The following is a 27,506-nucleotide window of genomic DNA, read 5'->3' as shown; positions in this document are numbered from 1 at the left end:
CCAAGAGATTTTTTTCATCATTTACTAAGTAGGTAAAATGTTCAGGTTTTTTTCAGATGCTTCAAAGTTTTATCGCAATCAGATTTTGTTTTTTTAAATTCCAGTTAATAGTAGTATACAAGTGGCAAGAAGGAAAGGAAAAAAGAAATAAGGAAAAGTATTTTCTCTACTTTCCTTGTAAGAAAAGCTAGTTTGTGTTACTGTTTACATGATGTACAGCCTGGAGAAATCTAGCTGAAATATGGAAGAAAGTTTTAACGTGAATGGATGTACACAGTTTATTTACATTTCTGGGATCCCCAGTTTAGGATCTAACCATAGCACCTGTCAATTACAGTAGAGCTCTGCTGGTCTACAGCAGGTGAGGATCAGGGTGAGGAACAGAATGGTATTCTTAACAATTGTGTGGTGCTGTGCAGTGATGCATATCACAGTTATAGGTAATGCAACCTAAAAGCAAATTCCCCAGTGCCTATACTGGACTTCAAAAAAACTGAAAGATACTGGTGTTTGCAAGTGAAGAGACTCCAGCTAGGCAGTAGGTCGGGGGCAATGAGGTGAAAGAAGCATTTTGCACTGGCTGGTAGATGGAATGCATTATCCTTTGCGCAAATGGACTGGTGGCTGCCTTTAAGAGCTGTGAAGTACTAAAATAAGAACTATTTCCAAGTGCTAGAAATCCTTATGACTAGCAAAAAGTGAGCCTTGAAATAGCAGCCTGATCATTACGGAATCCATTCTGCCTGTCGCCATTCTACTGGCTCCCCTCGGGATACAACTTGGGTCTAACTTTACTTTGCAAATCTTCTAGGCAGTAATGCCTTCAATCTAGGAGTTTACTGGCTGCTAAGAGAACAAGGCAGAAATTAGTGTGACTTGATTATAACACAGTCACCACTTCATTTATTTAACGTTTCCAATGTTGTCTTTTTTACATGTTGAACTGCCATAATTTCAAATACACCTTGAAAATAAATCCCTTGTTTATCTCCTATTGTCTTCTACGAGTCCACCTAAAATGAAATATATATATAAGTATTACTGTGCTCAAGACCTCAAATGAATTGAGATGGAGAATGCACTCCACAGGAGGGAAATAATGATGCTGTTTATCATCTGTGCTACAACTTATCAGGCACAGCCAGAAAAATACTAGCTTTCTGCATACTTATTCACACAGCTTGTACCTTTTCACTTTTATGATCTCGCTTTAGAATCTAAAGAGATTAACCCCAGTCTATACTTGCAAATCTTGCTGCAAACTTGAGTTAGGTTAACACAGTTCTTTGCAGAATTTTATTAAGATATTTATACTTAATTAGACCCTGAAAGTAAAGTGTGCTCTCAGTGCTGCCTAGCCATCATTTTAGTTACAGGATTTACTTACTTCCAGGCCCCATTTTCCCCAGCAGATGAAAAGTTTTCAAGCCTTTTATTAGATCACCCCACATGCAAAAAATACTTTGGTACAAAATCTCAGACAAGTAACAGTCCTCTGCTCATGGATGAAACAACATCACGGTTTGAAACTCAGGGACTTTCAAGTTAACTTTTTGTTTTAAGCCACTAAGGAGGAAAGAAGTAATTTGGACTATTGTGGGTATTTTTTTTCACTGAAACATGGCTCAGGAGCACAACAAACTTCACAAAGGTTTTAAACAACAGGACAATTACGTTTTCATCTCCTTTCTAACACACCAGCTCAGTGGCATGTTTAACAGTGCGTGAGACATCAATAGTTTTCTGTCATTTTAATGCCAACAAAACTGCCCATTTTCCAGAATCAGCAATTGTCAAGAAGTCAAATAAATATTCCCAAATACATTCAAATTAAAAGGAACCAGCTTGATTTATTCCAAACCACACCAAGAGACAGCTCTGTACCATCTTGTTAGGGAACAAACAGAAACCCAAATTACTCAGTTGCTAGAACACACAACCTACTTCAGTTTTAATAAAAGCTGCAGACTTCATCACTAGCTTGATTGATTCCTTCTCCCATAAAGTAACCAAATGTCAACACTGTGAATGAAGAAAAGCACCTATGGTTATTCACATGCACTCTGTAAGGAGGACGATCTTTATCTCCACTCTTTAGATTTCCAGAAGCCATTTACTTTAATGACACGTTAATTCAGCAAATAACTATTACAAAAGCACAGGGCCAGCAATCCCTGAGGCAAGGCTGCCTAAAACAGGAGGCACTTCACTGGGTTGGCCTCTGTGTTTGCCACCAAGAAGAACCTTTAGCTCTGCTGTTGGCTGCAACCCAGCAGGCGTGGAGCGGTGGGGACACATGCCATGCCAGACCTTGATGTGAAGAATGGCCTCCCCTGTTACCAGAGAGCCATACAGCAGAAAAAAGGGGCAGGCCCAGCAGCCTGCAGTCGGCATATGCTGGAGATATGATCAAGCCCAAATCCCCTGCTCAAGTAGAGTCATCCAAAACATATATAAAACAAAAAGGGGGAGATGTGGAGACAGTGTTCTCACAGGAGAATGGATAATTGGTACATAAATTCTGAATAATCCTGAAAGATACAGCAAGGCCATGAGAGGCCAGAGGAAGCCTAAACAAGCAAGATAAGAAGCTGGAATTCACCGAGTTAATGAGAACTGTGGACTGTTGGCAAGCTTTCGAGGTCAGGTTCTCACACCTATGCTTAACCAATTATATGTTAGTCACTAAGGGTCTTCAAGACATGTATCCAATCATAATATGCCAAATCACTGTAAGTGCATGTAAGAAACAATATTTAAGGGGTTAAGGCTTTGTAATAAACGGCTTTTGTCTGATCATACTGATCTCTGACTGAGTCCATATATTTTCTGCGGCCCACTTCCAAAGATATAGCAATAAAACCCTTAACACCTGTCTCAAGCAACAGCACTCAAAATCTTTAGGCCATAGCTCATATGTGAAATCACAGCTGAAGGGTTCTAATCTTTTTCCCTGAATTTCCTTTTGACCTTTATCTTTTGCTGAAGGGAGCAGGCATTGCTTAATGAACTCCACAGACACCAAAACAAGTGAATTTATTCAAGTTCAGGATCTGCCCACATGAACTATTTCCTTCTGCATTTTAAACAGATTTTTCATTATGTAGTTCATTCTGTCATCAGCACTTACCAGGAGCTAAAGCTGGAAATTCTCAGTTACTAGCGGGTAACCACAGAGCAGTTTCACTCCTGCTGCCCTGGCCTTTGCATGTTTATAAGTCACTGCTGCTTTAAAGTTTCTCACCACGTCCTTTTACTAAGAGCTGCTTTCAGTGTTGTGCCATCACCACAGTTTTTGATAGGGATAGGCTGAAGAAATAAAACTAGGTCAACCCAGACCAGATGTTTTTACTGGAGACAATGAGGCCATCCCTCAGCTGAGGGTGTTGGTTGTTTAGTGTGGGTTTGGTTTTAATTATTAAACACTGCAGTAAAGCTGAGAAATCCTTAGCAAAGGGAACTGGGAAACGGTGGCAAGGCCTCATGTCCTCAGCCCTTCTTTTGGCTCCCTGAAGAACAGCACCAGCCCAGCAGGAGCCTTTCCTACCCTAGTAGGAAAGACGCACCATTCTCAACTTTGACCTCAGCATATCCAACCCCAAGGATAGAGTTCACTGGCCCTTACTTCAAACATAAACAAGCCTCTATAAATAGCAACTCCCATGGTGCTAATCCCTACATCCTGGGGGATTCTCGACATCCCAAGTCTTTCAAAGGAGATTTGGAGCAAGCAACTTTGTGAGAGTTCCTCAAGCAGCTGCCAGGACGTAAGCCGTAGAGACCCCAAGGCTGACTCCACAGGCAACAGGTTCATTGACTCTCTTATGCCTCCTCTTGCTGCACTGTCATTCACGCTTCACCCTTCTGTGTGTGTCAGAAGAGAGGGCCATCAGGCCTGAATGCAGTAAAGGAACCCTTTGCATTTGTAAAGTGAGCTTAAAAATTCCACAATTAGCGCGCTTCCACAGTGGACTGAAAAACACCAGCACTTGTACAAGAAGAAAGGAATGTGTGTGGGCTGGGCTCCAAGATAAATTATTTACAGAGTAGGGGGCAAAGAAAACACGCCATGTTTTCCTTAACTAAGTTACAGGAGTTCTCATTCAAACTTCCCCTGTGATGGCCACCAGTAGAGCATAATTGAACCACCCCAGGAGAACTATAGAGTTAATCCTCACAGAGGCTAGGGCAGATCTCCTCTCATGGGCTGTCTGACAGTCTTTCTGTAAGCAGACAATATTAAACAGGGACAGGAACCAGGCAAAAACATGCATCCCTTTGGCCTGGATGGCTGGCACTGTGTGCAACTTCCGTCTCACCTACCCAGAGAGGAGTGAAAGAGCAAGAGTGAAGCTCTTCCGTCACTTACATTTAGTAAGGGTGTAAGTATTTTAAACACCCTCTCTCACTCACTCAACTCTCCATACATATATGCAAGTTCTGTGAGAAGTATTTGAACTTATGGGAATGTTGGCTAGTATTTCTCCTTTAGAGTGTTCCTGTGACAGCCAACTTAATGTTCCTTTGTAAATTCCAACCATCCTGGATTGGAAGTTCAAACCATCCAGCAACAAGAAATAAGGAAATACTTTACTGCCTGAAGATGCACTGATCTTTTCCCACACTTAGGAATGAGGAGAAAGATAGAGAGGGAGGAATATTAAAATACCAGCCTTGTTTGGCTCAGAAGAGCTAAAAGCCCACACAATTAAGTACAATGTGCTGGCAAGTATATAAATCCTCTTATTTGAACACCACTTTCCTAGCTTTTGCAGAAATACTAAATACTCCGTCCAAGTGCCAAGTCAACAGGACTTAAATATAGTAGGTGGTTTGATGGGCAACAGCCTAAGTAATCACTTCAATCCTAACCCTTATCAGACTAATAATAGATAGTAAGAGTGACTTGCAAATAAACAGCTCCAATATGAAATTCATAATTTCATTGCACTTTGACACTGTAACAGCAGCATAAAGCCTTCCTAACGGTTATATTCTCAGTACTCCAATGCTCTCCTTGCATGGAATTTACATTAACATTTAGAAAATATACCCTGAAATCTGTTGCATTAAAAATAGCTCATTAACAAGGCTCATTAAGTGAAGTAAGGACTGTAACAGATAAGCCCCAGCCCAATGTTACTGATACACAGCATGCTTGACAATTAGCATTAGTTCAAGTCCACTGACTTGAGCAGAAGACCTGCATGCCCACAGAACAGAACTGGACTTGTGATGATCAGCCTACCTGTTTGCAGAGAGTTGTCAGACAATATTTAACCTAAGGCTGTTAATGGAACAGAGCACTTTCATTCCTTTTCATTGTCACATGCAATTGTATTTTTATGCTTTGTTTCCTTGACTGTGTAAGGCACTGTATATAGAATACAAAATAAAAAGCATAATTGTATGACTGAAACAGCCTCACTTCAAATGGACTCTCAAATCCACAGGTAGCACTGTCCCTGTCTATACTGAAAGCTGCAGTGAACTATAATGACATTTCAAAAACATACACTGACCTTTAACAAAACACTCATTACTATATTTGTTAAACTACTCAAGTTTGAAGTGCAGCCACCTTTCATGCCAGCTTCAACAAAGAAAAGTCTTAGGCTCCCTTTCAGGGATATTAAAACTAAAGGGCCAAGAGTGCCTCAAGTGTACAGCAAGTCTGAGTGACTCTGCTTTTGCTCTGCTACCAGCTCTAGGATGGAGGGTTTATAATGTATTTGCTTTGGATGCAACTCCAAACATTTAGGTGTTTGAAAAGGGCAGTACAGCTGAACCTCACTAATCCTAGTGTTAGCGTCGAGACAAACACATAACCACCAGAATGGTTATATGAGGTGCTTTATTGAGGCGCCGGGAACCAGGGGTACGCACCCAAACCTGGTTCTGACCCCGTCACATCGCGTTCACAATTTATGCATAAAAGTTTCGCAATTAATGCATATTCAACATGTGTTGCTACATTAACTAATACATATGCATCAAAGATTACTTCATTAGTCCATTACGACATCAGCCTCGTCTGCTCTTGCGCAGCCCCCTCTGGTGGTCGTCCCGATGAAGTAAGGAGTTCCTCAGATGAAGTAAGAAGTCTTCCTCCCCTTGTTCTTTTCACCTTTCCGTTCTTTGGACAGGCCCCAACCATTATGTGGACGCCAGCATTCTCACTTCCTCACTTGGCTTGTCCTTTTATGTTGCAATGATTTCGCAAAGCTACCAATATTGCAGAGATTAAATTTTCTGCAGCTTAAGATACATGGTTTCTATTTTTTGACAAAGCTTCCTTTTAAGCAATACAAAAAATTATGAACGTCTGTATTATCAAGACGCACAGTTCCTTGTTCTAAAGCACAAAGTCTTAGGCCAGACATCCTGTGTTCGTCTTGTGGTTATGCTAGTTTCTACTGCTAAGGCTACCATTGTGGTGTTTGGTTATAAAGTAACTAAGATACAGAACAGCAAAGTTACAACATTCTTCTAATATACAGAAGTCTACTATTGATTCGAAAACTTTTCAAATATAGTCATTTCTATTGCTCAATATAATTAATTTAACGTAAAATTTCACTCTTTCTAACACTAGCACTGTAGGACTCACAATTTGAAAGTCCAACCTGCTAAACCTTCTGAGATACTCTTTGCTAAAACAAATGGATTGCTTGAACCAGTGAGTTGTTTGTTCCATCTAGAACTCCTCACCTATGGTGTGTTTAGTATTCAGGAGCATTAAAATGTTCCTAAGTCATGTGAAATACTGTGAAAACAGACAGCACAAATTTAAACTTCATCGTTAACACTTTGTGCTGTTGTCGCCGCATTAGAATTTGCAGAGCTGAACTGGCATGTGAGAACATGTCAACTTCAGAAAATTTCACCTGAGATAGTACTTCATAAGTTTCATAAATATATTGGGGGGGGGAAGGGGTGATGTGTGAGATAGCAATGGTGCGTGTAAGGCAAAGTGATCTTGTTTAATGACTAATGAGGAAATTTTGAAAACAGTTTTCTTCTAAAGGTAGTATTTTTTTTGTCTGTTAACGTCTGCGTTTTAATTGTAGATACCTGTAGCTGAGTCACCGATTCCTCAAGAAATAGTCTTAGAATCCCTGGCCTACAGCCACCTGAACAGGTTGTCAGAGAAAACAAGGTAAATTGAGTACACTCTGATGAAAACAAGATTTCATACAAGTTTATCATTGTTTTACCCATCTACTAGTACTATTTAATAGAAAGCTTTACACAGTACAGCAAATTCCACACTGTCCGTGTAGGGTTGCAGACATCAGCACTGAACATGTGTTATTCTGATATTAATTAAAGCAGATGCCTCCCAGAATGGTTCTGTTTCTTCATAGGATAATTTTACTTTTTTTTACAATTGGATTTCTTTTCCAGTGTAAATTCCCACCTCGTGCCCTCCCATTTTGTGGAGAGAAGGGAAATGAATGAGTTGACTTTTTTCAAGTTTGGGGAGAGCGAAGGTAGTGGTTTTGGCTACTGATGCGATGCAGAGCAGTGAGCAGAGGGAGACAAATGTGTTGGGTGTGGGTTTTAATGTACTACTTGCAAGCTCAAGAGAAGAAAAACATCTTCTCTGGGCACTGCTGAATGTGTAAGAGTCGGTTTCTAAAGGGACTGCCTTACAGAGTCCCTTTAGAACGCTACAGTTTCCAAACTGTGTAAGGGAGTTTAGAAACATACAGAGTTTACCAGTAGCCACCAAATCTTTTACTTCAAGGGATTTTTGCTCCTCACATTTATCTTTTAGGTGAACTTTTTCAAGTGAAAAATGTGTTTTTGTTTTGTGCAGTGTCCCTGCACCTCAGAAGTCTGAGGGTGATCATCTTACGGAAACCGTAGTGACGGAAACAGTGTTTGTCTATGAACAATCCAGGATGCCTCTTTCCGACCTTGGCTGTGAGATTGAGAGTCCTTTTACTGTATCAGACTCTGAAACCACTGAAACCATTGCTACCGAAGACGTTGCTGAAAGTGTGATAACAAATGCTGATAACGTACATCCCAGTATCAACGGTCAGCAGAAGGTCAGGAAAATATCCCTGGATACTGAAGATGAATACCTTGGGCATTGTGAGTCTGAAGAAAGTAGAGACAAAGACAAACCAGGAAGGCCAAAAGAACCTGTACTCATTGCAAAAGGAGATCCTTCGTATATGAAAGGGTCTCCCGAGAGTGAAGAGAAATTATGGCAAACTTCCTCTGTGAAGTCTGACATTGAATGTAGTCCTAAAAAACTTGCATGTCTAGGTGTTACAGATAAATGCCAAGATACAAAGGACATTTCTAATAACGATGTAGAGGTACCACCTGTTAATGACTCTTCTATTACAAAGCTGGATAAAGTTCTGGAGAGTCAATTCCCCAGACAAAATGAGGGGCTGAATAATAAAAAATGCGAAGAGGATAACAGGCAAAAATACGAGGAGAAGGTACAGGACTCCAAAAAAACTGACAAAGGGCACTACCGAAAGAAGAGACAATACTCTGACAGTAAAGACCAGAAGCAAAGCAGGAGCAAAGCGGATGATCGTTCCTACAAAAGGAGGCGCTCTTGCAGCATGGAAACAAATAAGCAATATCATCATAAGCAGGATTATTGCAACGAAGGCAAGTACAGACCTTGCCATCATGAAAGAAACAGTGCAAATAATGGCAAAAGCTCAGGAAAATACTCTCGTTATAAATCCCGAAGCAGAGAAAGAACGGAACAAGACAGGAATGGGTATTACCATTCCAAAGGAGAGAGGACTTGGAACAGGGAAAGATACTACCAAGATGAATTACGGAGATGGGAAGAATGCAGATATTACAAGGATTATTACTCTGTTCATGGAACAGGAGATGGTAGAGAGAGGAAGTCCTCTCATTTTGATAAAGCCTTTGACAAATTGAGTCGATTCTACAAATCACATGGGGATTATCACTGCAAGAGCAGATGGGCTCACAACACTCACTCCAGAGAGGAAGGAGCCCATCACTTGAGTAGCCACAGAGGGAACTTCCGTCACTGTTCAGTACCTCTGCAGCAGTCGGAAAAACACTCTCGGGAAGGGCACGCACCTCCACCTGCCTCAGCTCATGCACAATTTGACATCTCTTTCTGGGAAAATGAGAAACTGAGGCTTGGCAAGAGGAAATATGGCGACGCAGAAGGAAGCGAAGCTGAAGTGGAAAAGAAACGCCACAAGATAGATGACCAAAGAATGAAAAAAGATAAGGAGGTCAAGAAGAAAATGAAGTCCAAAGAAAAATATCAAGAGAAGGATTACAAGTAAGCAGGAATTCCAGCATAATCCGCCATTCTTTTCCTAACTCTTTTCTGAATGTTTCCCATGCCTGCCTTTTTCCCATTGTCTCTAAGTGATTTATATAGGATAACCTGACTACGGGTTGGTCATTAGGCTGGTCATTAGGTTGGTCAAGCAAACATAGGAGGGATGTTGCTGAATAGCGTTAGAATGCTAGATCTGGAGCACAAAGCGAAGAACCTGTCGTGGTTTAAGCCCAGCCTGCTGAACCCAGGACAGAACCGCATCTGCGCACTGTTCCTGATTAGGTTGCAACAATTACATATTTTTAATTCCACATATTCCACAATTAGCCCCTGTAAGGATTTGTGTACAAACCAAGACTTACTGTCATTCAGTCTGACGGCTAATCTTTGTTGCATCTAAAGTCTTATAGGAAGAAATTAAATGCCTTGCACCCCACTACACAGGTCAGGGGCATTACGATTAGTGCGCTATCTGTGTAGGCGTAAGAGATGTTAACCGATAAACACAGTGATAGAACCCCACTTTGATCCACTGCTTGCAACACAAGTGGGATATGAGGGCTGTGAAAAGCAGTCTTTTAAGTCTGCAGAATTTTAGTATTTCCTCAAGTCCATAGATGTTAAGGAACTTCCTCTTGTGGAACGTCCGTCTTTAAAAATACTAAATAAATGGGTCCCAAGTAGGAATTTCTGGGTAATGGAATCTCTCTCAAAAAAGGCCACCGCAGCAGTGTGTTTTTTAAAGAGGCACGAACCTCTCAAACAGGCTAGGGACAGACAACAGCTGAGAAGGAATTGTTAGGTTTAGGTCCTTTTCACCAGGACTCCCCAGTAAATTAATAAGGATGGAAAGGGCTTGTGATAATGTGTGATTGAAGGAAAATGGAGGTGGGATGGGAGAAGGAGCAGCTTTAAAGCAGTTGCTTTCCTACATTCCTACAAATTCTCTCCAGCAAGTTTCTACAGGCTTCTGAAGGCTTAGTGCGTAAGATCTGGTGAGCTTGAACACAAGACTGTTGGCAAAACAAGGATGCTGTCTAGACAAAACCTCACCTAAATTTACCTAAGCCTACCACTTGCTATGAAAGGAGGTAGCTTTGTCCTAATACTGTGTACAGTTCGCCCACCTTAGCGTAGATCCAAAATGCAGTCGGTTTGGATGTGAGGAAGCCACCTTCTCGAGTCTGTCGGATCCTGTAGTCACAGAGCAGACGGAGCTGCGTGCAGGCTTGAGACTTCTCGTTCAGAAACCAAACCACTGAGACAGGGTTTGCCGTTGAATGTCATGACAGGGAGTGACATTGCTTTCTTTTGTCTTTCAGATGCAAAGCTTACTGATGGAATCCTTCAGTACCCGAACTAAACCTACCAACAAATCCCACTACTTCTTACCATCAAAACCGACTCTTTACCATCAATCCTGATGGTTTACCATCGAACCTGGCTGTTTACCATCAAGAATGACTCTTTACCATCAAACCTGTTTACCATCGAACGTTGGCTTTGCCATCAAAACTGACTCTTTACCACCAAGCCTCGTTGCTTACCATCAAACGTGACTGTTTACCATGGAACGTGGCTTTACCACCAAACCTGCTTACGATCGAACCTGGCTTTACCATCAAAACTGACTCTTTACCATCAAACCTGTTTACCATCAAACCTGGCTTTACCATCAAAACCGACGACTCTTTGCCTTCAAGACTCTTTGTCTTCAAACTGGACTTTATCGATACTATCGAAACTTAGAATTTATTATTGAAACATTTACCGTCAAGGCAAAATCCATATGTTTTAATTCCATTTTCTTAATATACCGTCACTTGTCTGAAGTCTCAGTTGTCTGGTTTTGTCTCCCTAAAGTGGCTAGCTAAAGACAAATTCATACTGTGATTTTAATTTTGATTATTAAATGCTGTCAAACTGTGATGCACTTCATAGTCACTGGTCCTGCATCAGGAGACCAGTGAGTGGGAACCTCTGTGAAATACAGTTCATGTGACTAATCTGTCTGGTCTAATGAATCGACTTGAGGAGAAGAGATCTGAGTTGTTCCCCCACTTGCCTTATATTTGACTGAAGCTCATGGAAGGCAATGGGCAAAATCCCTCCTTAATTCAGGGTGAGAAACCAGCTTTTAATGGAGTAACATTCATAGCAGCACAGCTATGAGTGTTCAGCCTTACAAAAACAACCGATTTTGCAGCTGAGGAGTTTTCTCTCTGAAAAATTCAACCTGTCAATTTAAATCAGTGTGCTTAAAGGTAGGCAAAGAGGCCTTTTACTTACAAGAGCAGTTGCAAAATCAGATCTTAACCTCTTAACTAAATCAGCACATTTTCTATTCAAACTGTAGCTAGAAACATTTTACAAGAAAATACAGAAAAGGAATTTGTAAGCCAAAAGTCTTAGTTTGTAGGATTTGGTCTACAAGAGACCTAGCTTTTCCAGCCAGCGTATCTACAGAGGTATGTACTACATCTTAAAAATAGGCATTGTTTTCAAACACTAGAAAGCATTATAAATGCTGCTCAGTTGACAGAGGTTCTGTTTTGTACCAGTTTAAACCGGTTCAAAATGTGAAGCAACGTAAAGCTTATTTGGTCAGAATAGTGTCAGTTTTAAGTCAGTCCGGCTGAGCTGAAGTTTCCCGTGCACTTCTCTGCCTGCACTGCACTGGCACCGTGGCTGATGGAAGCAGCCACACAGTTCAGATGCTGAGCGAAGCCACCTGCCTGGCTCTGGCTGGCCCCTGCAGCTGCAAAGGGCAGCACTGAAAACCAGGAGCAGAAGAACTGCACGCGTTTCAGTGCAACAGGAAGGGAGAAGTTTGTCGTCCCCAGAGGGCTTTTCCTCAGCACGGCCAGCCTCTGACAGGTGCTGCTTTAGGCCACTGAGCAGCCAGTCTGTCTGAGTAGCTACCCCTGGACTTAAAGCCCAATAGTAAAAGGGAAAAAAAAAGGTTGAGAGTTTTTTTTCTTTGCCCGCATGGGTAGTACCTACTTGCCTGATATTTTCACAAGCCACTTTGTTTTACTGGCCTTGTGAACAGTGGAAAGTTTGGGCCAGTTTCACTCCCTCTTAATCCTCTTACAAAGAACATTCGGAATGAAGTATCATCACACACAAGAACATTGTTCCGTTAGCTTTGGTAAATTAAAAGAGATTCACTGAGCACCACAAATAGCTGATTAGGATGTCGCATCTTTTTAATGCTAAGAAATACTACATTTCCTGCTACAATAGCCTTAGTTATACATTACTCTCAATAGTTATTCCTGCCGGATAGAAGAACTTCATCTAAATACAGCAAATTAACTCCCAAGGCATTTCCTTCATGCTTCTGGGCAGGCATCCTCACCCGGTTAAATAAACAGATTTTCAGAAGGGAAGAACTGATACGAAAGTGCTTCATGGCTTACGAATGCTTTTGTAATCTCACATTTCTCCAGAAATACTTTATTGGCTGCTTTTCACACCCTTGCACTTCTTGGTACCACTGATTCTGGCTTATTTGCATTACAGCTCTACTTGTACAGAGCTCAAACTGATGTACGCATTGCTCAAAAACAAAACCTGAAGTTGCGGAACAGAAGACTCGAAACAGGTGAAGTGAGCAGCTCTGAGATCACGCTGCTTTGCAAACGCAGGACATGCGACTCCATATCATTTCTAGAAAGAGTTTAAATGTGTTCCATTAAGCAAAGGTATCTCCACGCCGACACTTGTTCAAGGATTGTACCTCCGCTGGTTGAGTTTCACTCCCTTGAAAGTACTTGTATCTGAACAGGCATCCAAGCAGACCACAATTCCACACGCTCTGGGGAAAATCTGAGGTGTAGAAACGTTTACTTTGTTCTTTTCCTCTCAGCCTTTATCGCAAACATGCAATAAAGCAGAACGCTGGCAGGATGACACCCCATGCAAAACAGGGCACATCAGCAAGACTGGAACAACCAACCAGCCTCGCCTTGACAGTCAAAAGGGGATTTCAAACCCATCGCCTTGGTAAGTCTGTGGCTTTGCCAGGACGGCACGTTTCCCTGTGCTGTATGCCGAGCTGCTCTGCAACTCCACCAAGCAAAATTGCTTTGATAAAGCACTGGGTCTCCAAAGAGGTCACTGGCACAGCAGGCACGGCTCAGGTTCAACAAGTTTGTGAAAAACTGCCTGCTACCGGAAGCAGTCCAAAAAAGCCACCCTGTGCGTCCAGCATGGAACTAGGGGCTTTCCCTTAAGAACAGTACGTGCACTGGGAGTAGAAAAGCATCGCGGTAAAACCCCAGCTCCCGCGGCACGAGCGGCGTTGTTCCTTGCTTGGCGAGGAGGCGGCGGCTCCTCGCGGGGCCTGGGGCCTCCCGCGGGGAATCGAACGCTTGGATTCTCGCCGTCCTCACGTCCCGTCCGTTAGTTGCCATGAGCACAGAGCCGCCCCAGGCCGCCCGCTGCTGCGCTCCGGCTTCCGGACGGTCCTGGAGCTGCGAGCCCGGAAAGCGACAGCTGGGGAGGGGTTGAGGGCACCGAGGCGGGGCGGGGCGGCGCTGAGGCTGTCCCAGCGCAGTGGTTGCCGCGGGTGGGAAGTGCCGAGCGGGGCTGGGTCGTAGCGTGAGGTGGAGCGGGTAGGGCGAGGCGAGGCGAGGCGAGGTGAGGTGAAGCGAGGGATCCCTCGGAGCCGCGCTCTGCCCTCGCCTTCCGCGTCAGGGTCTCTTTGGTTTGGCTGTGTTTGGGCTCTTGCCGCTCCCAAGCGCGGACATGCTGCGTGCCGCGCCGGTCCGTGAGAGCGGCGGTGCCAAACTGCTCTTAGGAACCAAAACCTGTCGGAAAGGCAGAGCGGGGGGTGAGCGGGTAGGTGCTTCAGGCTTAGCGCTGGTGACGGAAGGCCGGACGGTTCCATCTGGAACTGCTACTATGACGTTAACCGGCTTCGAGAGCTTCTCTTGCGACCCGGGAGAAGCAGACCCTCAGACCCCGGTGAAACACTGGGCAGCCGCGCCTTGGGAGAGCAGAGAAGCCCCTGGGCGGACGGAGACCACGGTCCCGGGACGGACACAGACCCCGACCCCGGAGCTGACAAACTCGGACCCCTTTGCTTCCAGGTAAGGTTAAAGTGATAATTAACTGCGGGTTTCCTGGGTTGGCAGCTGGATTATTTTTGATGAAAGTAAACAAGCGTGGCGTGTGTGTATGGGTTTGTGTGTGTGTGTTCGGGTTGTTCCTTATTTCGAATTTGTGTGTGTGTATACGGTCGGGTTTTGGTTTTGGTTTTTTTTTTTGGGGGGGGGGGGTGTTGGTTTTATTTTTTTGTTGTTGGCTTAGTTTGGGTATCTTTTTCTTACGGTAGTGTTGCATTGTGGAAGTGTCGTTTGCAATTTAGAGACATAGAAGTGCTTTCATGTCTTCATGTCTACTACAGTAGTAGTAGTTTTGTATTGCTCCTTATTTCTACGTAGGTGTTTTTGTGTATGTTATTGTTTTACAGACACCGCTGCCAATGTTTGTTTTGTCATGAGACAAATGTGTAATCGCACTTAACGGCAGTTTTGTGAGTGGGGGTTTTAGTTTGGTTGTTGTCGTTTGTTTTTTTTTTTTCATATTTCTTACCAGCTATTTAGTTCTTCAAGTTATTTCTTTGATGCTGAGTGACAGAATTTCCTTCTGGAATGCTTCTTGATAGTCTTAAGTCAACCAGAACTTTTACCTCTGTTACAGATACGAACAATGACTTTAAAGGGAATATCTTCAATATTTAAAAAGCTGTCACAACCTGAGGAAGATGCAGAGAAAGTACCGACAGGTTCTGTGTATTCTAGAGCCTCTGAAAAACCTAAGCCTTTTGGCCAGGAAGAGCAAAGTTAGTGTGTCTTCTGTCCTTCCCCTCCTTTCTTCAGAACAAAATACCCAAAAGTTAGAAAACGCAGTTCTCATTTGTTGCACTGATACAAGATGATGAATAAAGCCTTCAGCACTAGGCTGCAATTTTGTGAGTCCCCTAAGGCAACTGAAGGGACTGGTATTGGAAAACCTGTAGTTTTATCTTTAAAAACCTACTTGCAACAATGGGTTTGAGGAGGTTTTTATAATACACAGACTTAGCCAGGTCTTCTGTGCTGTGCAGAGAAAAGTACATTTTACCTTTGTGTTTATGGCTTCCATTATTCACAAGCCTTTGAATGCTAACCCTGCTCAGGAAGAGGTCTGGTATCCGTAGGGTTACCTGCTCCGCTGGTTACTGGCTTACTGTTCCATCCTAGTTCTTACAATCTGTTCATCATGTTGTTTTGCGTTGTGGAGCAGACCTGGTTCTTCTGGGTCCTCCTGCAGAATGCTCCCTTTTAAACATGCTTTTTCAAAGAGAAACAGTAACTATTTTTTGAAATCTGATTTTCTTGCAGTCGTTAACGATGGAATTGCCCCACCACGTAAAATTCTTTTTCCACCTGAGAAAATCTGCATGGATTGGCAACAGCCACTGAACGTTGGAGTTGGACTGCGGAATCTGGGCAATACGTGTTACCTTAATGCTACTCTGCAGTGTTTGACGTACACACCTCCTCTGGCCAATTACATGCTGTCTCTTGAGCACAGCAAGTCATGTGAGTACTTTCTAACATGATTATAAATACGTTGGGCAGCTGCAAAGGTGAAAGAACAAGAGTGATTCTGTGGAGAAAATGCGTGGCTTTCCCGTTTTACCTGTCGAAGCTGGCTTTGAAAGCCATCTTCGTGGTCTTTTTCAACATAAATGATTCTGTGATTCCATGCTTATTTAACAGGAAGCTCGGAATGGCATATAAAGTGCATTTGTTCATTTAATGCCCAATGGCAAAGTTGCAAATAAAGAGCATTTCTTGCTTTGGGTGACTAGCGAAGTACGTTGTAGAGGAAGGCATTTGACGAACATTTGGCATTTGTGTTTCCTGCTGGTAGAAAGGTGGTAAAATGTAGGATGTTGGCATCGTAGCGTCTTCGTCTCTGCAGCCTAGATAGCGTCATGTGCTAGTACTGCAATAAATGACATGTTCACTACTGACCCATTAAAAAAGCCCACACCCTAGAAAGCACTATGAGCTAATTTCTGCTGACCTGAAATGGAAATTTGTGTGGGGCAGTATTAAAATTTAGACTGGTTTTATTCTAGTTAAAAGTTTGTATTTTTTAAGCCTTTGAATTTGTGTTCTTCACATTTCCATTCTATGCTTGAACTGATTTGGCATAGGAGCCTCTTTTCATATCCTTCTAGGTCTATTTTGACAAAGGTACATGCATGCTTTTTGGTTTGGCATCTTAGTGTTTATTCCTAGAAATTTAACTGTGGGTTTTTTTGACATAGATAAAAATGCTTCCAGTTAAGAACCCTGTTGCAAAAAGGAGGGCAGAAATACTTATACATACCTTCCTTTAACCTTTCCTTTCTCCCAGAGGATTCTTAGCTCTGTGTCATGTAGCTCACCTAACAGCAATATGCTGAAAATCGCACGCATTCTCTCTTAGCGCTGTGTCATCAATATCAGTAGTGTTTTTCGTGGCTATTGTTTTTTGGTTTTGTTCTTTTTTTGGTAGCAATGCTTATTTGACTAGACTGTGTTGCTTCTTTCACTCTTCAGGTCACGAAAAAGGCTTCTGTATGATGTGTACATTGGAAGCTCACATTAACCAGGCCCTGTGTTTCTCTAATAATGCTATCAAACCTATATCTGTTATCAATGGCCTTAAAAGTAAGTCATTTCAGATGGTTTTCTTTTGATATATATGGTAACTTCAAAGCACTCTCTGATGCATAGAAATGATTTTGATACTTTTAGAAACGTGAGTTTTCTTTCATTTTCTAGGAGATAAATATAACCACCTTCTTATTTATTAGGTATAGGAGAACATTTCTGTTACGGCAGTCAAGAGGATGCACATGAATTCTTGTCCTTCACTGTTGATGCTTTGCAGAAAGCTTGCTTGAATGGAAGCACCACGTACGCATAAACGAATTATTTAACCCTTAGATGTTCTCTAGCCCCTTTTACTCCTTTCTTTACTATACTACATTAAAATGACTGTCCTTGGTAAAAACTGTTTGAAGAGTTAACTCTGAGCCTCGTATCATCTGAGGCCTGATTTATCATTTCTTTCCAGATGGGACACATCTTCTCAAGGCACTACACTTATTTATCAAATATTTGGAGGATACCTAAGATCCCAAGGTACTTGTTACAATTCTTCCCGTCCTTTGAACTGGTCTGTGTCTGTTTGTCTGTAGTAAAGGACTTTGTGCTTTGACTAAAGTAAAATGTATGAAGACTCTAAATTTGTCCAGTCCGTGTTAAGCATTTGTATTCTGATTCCAGTAAAATGCTTGAACTGCAAAGCCGTTTCGGACAGGCACGAGCCATTCCTCAGTATTACTCTGGATATAGAGGTAAGGTGTTTTGTGAATACGGCTCGAGCTGCATAAGGACCTGTAGAGCTTTCCAGATAAAGGCATTTTACTTAAAAATATACACTGCTAAAAGGAAAGAGCTTGGTGTTGAGTGGGAGTGGATTGGGCTTTGGTCTTGTGTGGAATGCATCTATATGCTCTCCATGTTTGCAGTGGGTTTAACCTGTAAAAACAGTAATTACATCTACACAAACACCTATACCCTCACACTTCTCTGTTATTCTGCTTCAGCATCTATAAATCTATCGTTAGGCTGATGGGTTTGCTTGTTCTCATTATTGATGCCGTAGCATAGTACAGATGGTGTCTGTGGCACTGCAAACTTTATCTTTTTATTTCAAAGTAGCATCATTTCCACAGGAGGTAAATGCTCAGCGTACTCTGAGGTTTCTGCCTCCTTCACAGTGGTTGCCGGTTGACAGTAGGTCACTTGAGGATGAACTAGCAAGGTTCTCTCGTAGTTATACCAGGAAGTGTTTGAAATTTTGCATTTCCAGTGACCTAGTGCTCTACCTTCTTATTCATCCAGACCGTTACGTCTCTCACCGCGGCTCTGAAACAATTTGTGACACCTGAACGACTGGACGGAGAAAACAGCTATAAGTGTAGCAAGTAAGATTCCTACTAACTCCATCTGAGTCCAAGAGAAGGCGTTTAATGTGTCACATGAATATTTGGAAATAGAAGAATTGTGGCCATTAGCTCATATTAGACTTTTATTCCTACTGCTGCCTGCGCTGGGGTTTATTAGCCTTCGTCAGTGTGAGGTTGCACACAGAAATATTCGTCTGGCCAGAAGTTAAAGGGGATGTCTGCTAAGTAGTGGTGAGCTGAAGCACAGAGCTAAGGACAACGATTTGGGGTGGGAGGCAACATCAGCTGGCTGAAGGTCCTAGTGTTCCGTGTGAAAGGATAATGTTCTAAGTCCTTTGTTTTGTAGAGCTGTCCGCTTACGTGCTGCTACCTTCTGTCTATTAACAAACGTGAAGTGCAGCATATGGGTTCATAAGCCTGTGCGAGAGATGAAAACTTGTTTGAGTTTTGGGAGGGGGAAGAATTTGCTGTTAAACATTTGCCTGTGCTTGTTTTTAAGGTGCGAAAACATGGTTCCTGCCTCCAAGAGGTGCACAATACATCGCTCCTCCAAAGTTCTCATCGTATCGCTGAAAAGATTTGCAGATTTTACTGGTGGCAAGATCAACAAGGTATATTTGCAGCTGTAAAGCAGCTTTATCTTCTTGGAATGGGAGATTTCCCCAAGAAAATATCATTTTAAACGGGGGAAGTTTAGATCGGATATAAGGAAGAAATTCTTTACTGTTAGGCTGGTGAGGCATTGGAATGGGTTGCGCAGGGAAGTTGTGAATGCTCCATCCCTGACGGTGTTCAAGGTCAGGTTGGGCAGAGCCTTGGGTGGCATGGTTTAGTGGGAGGTGTCTCTGCCCACGGCAGGGGGGTTGGAACTAGATGATCTTAAGGTCCTCTCCAACCCTAACTATTCTGTGATTCTACGGTTTAAAAGCTGTTAATGTTTGCAGGCTGTAAGTGTAATAACAATAGTCTAAGAAAAGTCAATCTAACAACTATGGCTTGCGGTAACCATAAGAGTATACCTCACTCTTAGAGTTAATTCTGCAGAAAACAGTTCTCTGCAGCTTCAATTATGAAATATTGTTTCTGAGAATAGGTATTTTTAAATGAATCAAGACTATATTTGTGTGATCCTAGCCTGTGTTTTGAGAAGGGTTTTTGTCAGGCTGTTCCATGAAGTGTTTCGGGGTAATTTTTGAATCTTCCTGTTTTGTGTTTAGGATGTGGAATACCCTGAATATTTGGATCTTCGAGCATATATGTCCCAGTCAAGGGGAGAACCACTCATGTATTCTTTATATGCAGTTCTTGTTCATTCTGGTTTCAGCTGCAATGCAGGACACTATATCTGCTTCATAAAGGTGGGTATCAGCTTGATTTCTAACAGGGTAAAATAAACAAAGAAAATCAATGTTACCGGCAACCACCATTTTGATGGAGAAAGGTTGAATGATGTGTTCCGTTTGATTTGTTTGGTACGTTTCGTGCTGTAGCGTTCCGCCTGTGATGTCATTTGGACATCATGCATTTTGTCTGAAGATGCCACTGTCTTTTGTTTGCAGGCCGGCAATGGATTTTGGTATCGAATGAATGATGCCATAGTGGAGCGTTCTGATATCAAAACGGTTCTCAATCAGCAAGCTTATTTACTTTTTTATATCAGGTAATACCAACTACTGAATCTGTTCAGAATATATTTACTTTCCTGTTACTGATACTTTTCTTTTTTTCCAAGTGTTTTTCTTTCTGTCCTAGGAAAAGTTTACTGTTTCTGTAATTCACTTCTGTCTAACCTGAACTTACCGCTGTCATTTACTGTCTTTCATTGCTTGGCCTTAAACTGGTGTGCTTGTGTACATTGCTCTGTATCCGCTCTACGTAGCGGGGTAATTTCGAAGAGGAGAAATAACACCGTAGATGGCGTAAGGGTGAGATGTTGCTCTGACAAGAATAGTCATTGTAGGGAGACCATTGTCTGTTTTTTTAGTGTGTAGTCTTGGTTGAGTCTTTTGTATGTGGCTTCTGTGTCACATCATCTGTTCTTATAAAATTACAGATGGGGTTTTAATCCAAGAATAGGTTGAAAGAAAAACTCTAAAGTGATATCACTGTTTTTTTCCCAAGGCGCCACGATTTGACAGTTGGAGAACGTGGTTTTTGCTTACCAGCAACTTCTTATCCCCGTTCATTCCTTGGTCAGCACGGGCCTAATAGTAAGCAGGCTGGATTTATGGGAGCACGGCTTCCTCCTCGTATGATTAAGGTAATTTGCAGGGAGCAAATAATGGCACCAAATTGATAATGTTGTTTTCTTTTGATGGGGGGCGGGGGGGGTAGCTTGTTGTTTTAGAGCATCTGATGAATTCTGTTTTCCCTCCCACACTGCAGCTTTCTTCACAACCATCATGCAACAGCCAGAATTATTCAAACAGTAGCTAGTCCCAAATTGTGCAGCCATGCTACTTCATTATACTTCCAACTCAAAGCGCTTTCTAAAGCACTGAGAGCTACGCTTTTGAGACACTTGGAGGAGTCTATTAATTCTTGATGATGATGATGACGATAAGAAGAATAGTAGTAGTAATAATAATAATTAAATATCACTCCCCCAGTGTTACTTCAGCTGAGACAGTGAAAACGATTTTCTTGGTCCTGAGTACCAGAGCAATTATAGCAGTGTTTTCAGGGAACGTTTAAAGGGGAAAATAAACATATTTGGGAAGAGCTTTAGTCAATGTTAAGTTGTTTGAGTGGGTTTCAGAAAATGAGGCTCATCTGATACCAAGATGCAGTAAACCAAAAGCAGCAGGAATTAAACACACTTGTTGGACTTAGGTTTATATTGGAAGTGGGGTGTTTTTCTTCTTAGGTGGTGAGGCAATTTGTAGAAATATTTAGTAGGAGAATTCAGTGTTTTAATAAGTGCGGTGTGATTGCACATATTCATCTTGCAATCTTTTCTTTTTAAATACAGAATTCAAGTCGTTTAAATGGAAATGGACCCCTAGAAGAGGATACAAATCCTGTTGGTATCACCATAAAAAGGCCATCTTCAGCTCCACCAACAGCTTGCATTCAAAACTGGGCAATTACCAGGCCTTCAGCTACGGATCCATCTAAAGCCCAGAAGATCACTATCAGTATTAGTAACAAATTGCCTGAGTGTCAGACTGTGTCACAACCTGACTGTCTTACCAGTGCTCTGGAGAATGAGGATCTCAGCAAGGCTGTTCCTTCCTCCACAATTACAAATTCTCTCAGAGCAGAGTCTACCTCAAATGCATCTACAGTGGCAGTTGCTGCTAACATTTCCAAACAGGAAGTTCCTGATGAAATGTTTGTAGAGCCAGCAGTGAATGGAAGTCCTACACTCGGGTCTGATGCTACAGTCGCTTCCGGTCCAGAGTCTTCAGGAAAATCTGAGGCGTCGAATGGCGTGTTTAAAATGAATTACAACATATCTTCCAATGGAATTGTAATATTGAAGGTAGTCGGCACGTTGCAGAATTCCCGTTCTTTCTGTGAGAGTGCTGAAGAAGAGAGATCCCATCACGTGCTGCCAAAAAATGATTCACTAAATGGTGCTATTAGTTTAGATAATGGATCTAAACAAAACGGACTGAAACTTGATGATTTTACTTGCCAAGTCCAACCTGCTAAACCTTCTGAGATACTCTTTGCTAAAACAAATGGATTGCTTGAACCAGTGAGTTGTTTGTTCCATCTAGAACTCCTCACCTATGGTGTGTTTAGTATTCAGGAGCATTAAAATGTTCCTAAGTCATGTGAAATACTGTGAAAACAGACAGCACAAATTTAAACTTCATCGTTAACACTTTGTGCTGTTGTCGCCGCATTAGAATTTGCAGAGCTGAACTGGCATGTGAGAACATGTCAACTTCAGAAAATTTCACCTGAGATAGTACTTCATAAGTTTCATAAATATATTGGGGGGGGAAGGGGTGATGTGTGAGATAGCAATGGTGCGTGTAAGGCAAAGTGATCTTGTTTAATGACTAATGAGGAAATTTTGAAAACAGTTTTCTTCTAAAGGTAGTATTTTTTTTGTCTGTTAACGTCTGCGTTTTAATTGTAGATACCTGTAGCTGAGTCACCGATTCCTCAAGAAATAGTCTTAGAATCCCTGGCCTACAGCCACCTGAACAGGTTGTCAGAGAAAACAAGGTAAATTGAGTACACTCTGATGAAAACAAGATTTCATACAAGTTTATCATTGTTTTACCCATCTACTAGTACTATTTAATAGAAAGCTTTACACAGTACAGCAAATTCCACACTGTCCGTGTAGGGTTGCAGACATCAGCACTGAACATGTGTTATTCTGATATTAATTAAAGCAGATGCCTCCCAGAATGGTTCTGTTTCTTCATAGGATAATTTTACTTTTTTTTACAATTGGATTTCTTTTCCAGTGTAAATTCCCACCTCGTGCCCTCCCATTTTGTGGAGAGAAGGGAAATGAATGAGTTGACTTTTTTCAAGTTTGGGGAGAGCGAAGGTAGTGGTTTTGGCTACTGATGCGATGCAGAGCAGTGAGCAGAGGGAGACAAATGTGTTGGGTGTGGGTTTTAATGTACTACTTGCAAGCTCAAGAGAAGAAAAACATCTTCTCTGGGCACTGCTGAATGTGTAAGAGTCGGTTTCTAAAGGGACTGCCTTACAGAGTCCCTTTAGAACGCTACAGTTTCCAAACTGTGTAAGGGAGTTTAGAAACATACAGAGTTTACCAGTAGCCACCAAATCTTTTACTTCAAGGGATTTTTGCTCCTCACATTTATCTTTTAGGTGAACTTTTTCAAGTGAAAAATGTGTTTTTGTTTTGTGCAGTGTCCCTGCACCTCAGAAGTCTGAGGGTGATCATCTTACGGAAACCGTAGTGACGGAAACAGTGTTTGTCTATGAACAATCCAGGATGCCTCTTTCCGACCTTGGCTGTGAGATTGAGAGTCCTTTTACTGTATCAGACTCTGAAACCACTGAAACCATTGCTACCGAAGACGTTGCTGAAAGTGTGATAACAAATGCTGATAACGTACATCCCAGTATCAACGGTCAGCAGAAGGTCAGGAAAATATCCCTGGATACTGAAGATGAATACCTTGGGCATTGTGAGTCTGAAGAAAGTAGAGACAAAGACAAACCAGGAAGGCCAAAAGAACCTGTACTCATTGCAAAAGGAGATCCTTCGTATATGAAAGGGTCTCCCGAGAGTGAAGAGAAATTATGGCAAACTTCCTCTGTGAAGTCTGACATTGAATGTAGTCCTAAAAAACTTGCATGTCTAGGTGTTACAGATAAATGCCAAGATACAAAGGACATTTCTAATAACGATGTAGAGGTACCACCTGTTAATGACTCTTCTATTACAAAGCTGGATAAAGTTCTGGAGAGTCAATTCCCCAGACAAAATGAGGGGCTGAATAATAAAAAATGCGAAGAGGATAACAGGCAAAAATACGAGGAGAAGGTACAGGACTCCAAAAAAACTGACAAAGGGCACTACCGAAAGAAGAGACAATACTCTGACAGTAAAGACCAGAAGCAAAGCAGGAGCAAAGCGGATGATCGTTCCTACAAAAGGAGGCGCTCTTGCAGCATGGAAACAAATAAGCAATATCATCATAAGCAGGATTATTGCAACGAAGGCAAGTACAGACCTTGCCATCATGAAAGAAACAGTGCAAATAATGGCAAAAGCTCAGGAAAATACTCTCGTTATAAATCCCGAAGCAGAGAAAGAACGGAACAAGACAGGAATGGGTATTACCATTCCAAAGGAGAGAGGACTTGGAACAGGGAAAGATACTACCAAGATGAATTACGGAGATGGGAAGAATGCAGATATTACAAGGATTATTACTCTGTTCATGGAACAGGAGATGGTAGAGAGAGGAAGTCCTCTCATTTTGATAAAGCCTTTGACAAATTGAGTCGATTCTACAAATCACATGGGGATTATCACTGCAAGAGCAGATGGGCTCACAACACTCACTCCAGAGAGGAAGGAGCCCATCACTTGAGTAGCCACAGAGGGAACTTCCGTCACTGTTCAGTACCTCTGCAGCAGTCGGAAAAACACTCTCGGGAAGGGCACGCACCTCCACCTGCCTCAGCTCATGCACAATTTGACATCTCTTTCTGGGAAAATGAGAAACTGAGGCTTGGCAAGAGGAAATATGGCGACGCAGAAGGAAGCGAAGCTGAAGTGGAAAAGAAACGCCACAAGATAGATGACCAAAGAATGAAAAAAGATAAGGAGGTCAAGAAGAAAATGAAGTCCAAAGAAAAATATCAAGAGAAGGATTACAAGTAAGCAGGAATTCCAGCATAATCCGCCATTCTTTTCCTAACTCTTTTCTGAATGTTTCCCATGCCTGCCTTTTTCCCATTGTCTCTAAGTGATTTATATAGGATAACCTGACTACGGGTTGGTCATTAGGCTGGTCATTAGGTTGGTCAAGCAAACATAGGAGGGATGTTGCTGAATAGCGTTAGAATGCTAGATCTGGAGCACAAAGCGAAGAACCTGTCGTGGTTTAAGCCCAGCCTGCTGAACCCAGGACAGAACCGCATCTGCGCACTGTTCCTGATTAGGTTGCAACAATTACATATTTTTAATTCCACATATTCCAAAATTAGCCCCTGTAAGGATTTGTGTACAAACCAAGACTTACTGTCATTCAGTCTGACGGCTAATCTTTGTTGCATCTAAAGTCTTATAGGAAGAAATTAAATGCCTTGCACCCCACTACACAGGTCAGGGGCATTACGATTAGTGCGCTATCTGTGTAGGCGTAAGAGATGTTAACCGATAAACACAGTGATAGAACCCCACTTTGATCCACTGCTTGCAACACAAGTGGGATATGAGGGCTGTGAAAAGCAGTCTTTTAAGTCTGCAGAATTTTAGTATTTCCTCAAGTCCATAGATGTTAAGGAACTTCCTCTTGTGGAACGTCCGTCTTTAAAAATACTAAATAAATGGGTCCCAAGTAGGAATTTCTGGGTAATGGAATCTCTCTCAAAAAAGGCCACCGCAGCAGTGTGTTTTTTAAAGAGGCACGAACCTCTCAAACAGGCTAGGGACAGACAACAGCTGAGAAGGAATTGTTAGGTTGTGCCTTTTTACCAGGACTCCCCAGTAAATTAATAAGGATGGAAAGGGCTTGTGATAATGTGTGATTGAAGGAAAATGGAGGTGGGATGGGAGAAGGAGCAGCTTTAAAGCAGTTGCTTTCCTACATTCCTACAAATTCTCTCCAGCAAGTTTCTACAGGCTTCTGAAGGCTTAGTGCGTAAGATCTGGTGAGCTTGAACACAAGACTGTTGGCAAAACAAGGATGCTGTCTAGACAAAACCTCACCTAAATTTACCTAAGCCTACCACTTGCTATGAAAGGAGGTAGCTTTGTCCTAATACTGTGTACAGTTCGCCCACCTTAGCGTAGATCCAAAATGCAGTCGGTTTGGATGTGAGGAAGCCACCTTCTCGAGTCTGTCGGATCCTGTAGTCACAGAGCAGACGGAGCTGCGTGCAGGCTTGAGACTTCTCGTTCAGAAACCAAACCACTGAGACAGGGTTTGCCGTTGAATGTCATGACAGGGAGTGACATTGCTTTCTTTTGTCTTTCAGATGCAAAGCTTACTGATGGAATCCTTCAGTACCCGAACTAAACCTACCAACAAATCCCACTACTTCTTACCATCAAAACCGACTCTTTACCATCAATCCTGATGGTTTACCATCGAACCTGGCTGTTTACCATCAAGAATGACTCTTTACCATCAAACCTGTTTACCATCGAACGTTGGCTTTGCCATCAAAACTGACTCTTTACCACCAAGCCTCGTTGCTTACCATCAAACGTGACTGTTTACCATGGAACGTGGCTTTACCACCAAACCTGCTTACGATCGAACCTGGCTTTACCATCAAAACTGACTCTTTACCATCAAACCTGTTTACCATCAAACCTGGCTTTACCATCAAAACCGACGACTCTTTGCCTTCAAGACTCTTTGTCTTCAAACTGGACTTTTTCAACATACTTTCGACACTTAGATGTACTTATTATTGAAACATTTACCGTCAAGGCAAAATCCATATGTTTTAATTCCATTTTGAATGTATTTCTTCAGATGATATACTCTTCCATCACTTGTCTGAAGTCTCAGTTGTCTGGTTTTGTCTCTCTAAAGTGGCTAGCTAAAGACAAATTCATACTGTGATTTTAATTTTGATTATTAAAACTGGGAGGTCAGCAGTAGCTTTTTACTGTGTGTGACACTAAATCAAAATCCAAAGGAGCAAGGTTAATGTTTCAGTACATACTTAAATAGCAGTCAACAACATATGAGTTCATTGACTGTTTTCCCCCCCAAATTAAATCCCCTTGTGGTACACACTGGACTTCCCCATGTTCCCATATTACCCACCAAGTATATCCAGCCACCGGAGCAAAAGCAGTCCCATGAGTGTCTATTGTTAAGCCCACCCCTCAATCATAAGCCCACCTTATGTTGTATCTCTGCCTTGATGGCCTGAGGTGTCATGGGCCCAGCAAGCTAAAAATAATTCACCTTTATGCTGCCAATCTGAGTCCATCTGAGCCACTTCAATCTTAGCCACTTTATCCACCTGTTGGTTGTTCTGGTATTCCTCAGTGGCCCGACTCTTGGGTACATGGGCATCTCCATGGCGTACCTTCACCACCAGGTTCTGCACCCTGGCAGTAATATCTTGCCACAGTGCAGCAGCCTAGATGGGTTTACCTCTGCGTTGCCAGTTGCTCTGCTTCCATTGCTGCACCTCCCCCACAGGGCATTTGCCACCATCCATGAGTCAGTATAGACATAAAGTACTGGCCACTTTTCTCATTCAGCAATGTCCAGGGCCAGCTGGATGGCTTTCACCTTGGCAAACTGACTTGATTCACCCTCTCCTTCAGCAGTTTCTGCAACTTGTCATAAGGGACTCCAGACAGCTGCCTTCCATCTCTGATGCTTTCCCACACCACAGCAGGAGCCATCAATAAACAAGGCATACTGCTTCTCACTGTCCAACAATTGATTATGTGGGGATTACATGAGGAGCTGGGTAGATTGGATAGATCATCTCTGAATTGTTTGAACTTCTGGGACAGTTTTTCCACAGGTGAAA

At 42.2% G+C, this 27,506-nt stretch overlaps 1 protein-coding gene across 1 annotated transcript; it reads left to right on the top strand.

Annotated features, from left to right (window-relative positions):
* The first annotated feature begins 15,025 nt into the window (after positions 1–15,025).
* On the top strand, positions 15,026–24,972 carry LOC134171636 (ubiquitin carboxyl-terminal hydrolase 42-like). The gene is made up of 14 exons (XM_062634064.1): positions 15,026–15,158; positions 15,700–15,900; positions 16,912–17,022; positions 17,169–17,271; positions 17,432–17,499; positions 17,644–17,714; positions 18,265–18,347; positions 18,829–18,940; positions 19,547–19,687; positions 19,889–19,989; positions 20,451–20,589; positions 21,301–22,032; positions 22,423–22,511; positions 23,175–24,972. The coding sequence occupies exons 1-14, from the start codon at positions 15,026–15,028 to the stop codon at positions 24,658–24,660; spliced, it is 3,570 nt and encodes a 1,189-aa protein (XP_062490048.1). The 3' UTR covers positions 24,661–24,972.
* Positions 24,973–27,506: the final 2,534 nt, after the last annotated feature.

This window comes from Pezoporus occidentalis, unplaced genomic scaffold (genome assembly GCF_034315485.1).
Source record: "Pezoporus occidentalis ecotype Australia unplaced genomic scaffold, CSIRO_AGI_Poc_V1 ctg113, whole genome shotgun sequence".
NCBI classification, from domain to species: domain Eukaryota; kingdom Metazoa; phylum Chordata; class Aves; order Psittaciformes; family Psittacidae; genus Pezoporus; species Pezoporus occidentalis.
Note: the sequence above shows the minus strand (reverse complement) of the source record. Positions and strands in the feature narration are given on the sequence as shown.

Bases quoted from the DNA above. Each gene is read 5' to 3' on its own strand.
- LOC134171636 (XM_062634064.1), top strand. From the start codon at position 15,026: ATGACTTTAAAGGGAATATCTTCAATATTTAAAAAGCTGTCACAACCT. The intron at 15,901-16,911 runs GTGAGTACTTTC...TTCACTCTTCAG, and splicing joins TCTTGAGCACAGCAAGTCAT to GTCACGAAAAAGGCTTCTGT. The intron at 20,590-21,300 runs GTAATTTGCAGG...TTTTAAATACAG, and splicing joins TTCCTCCTCGTATGATTAAG to AATTCAAGTCGTTTAAATGG.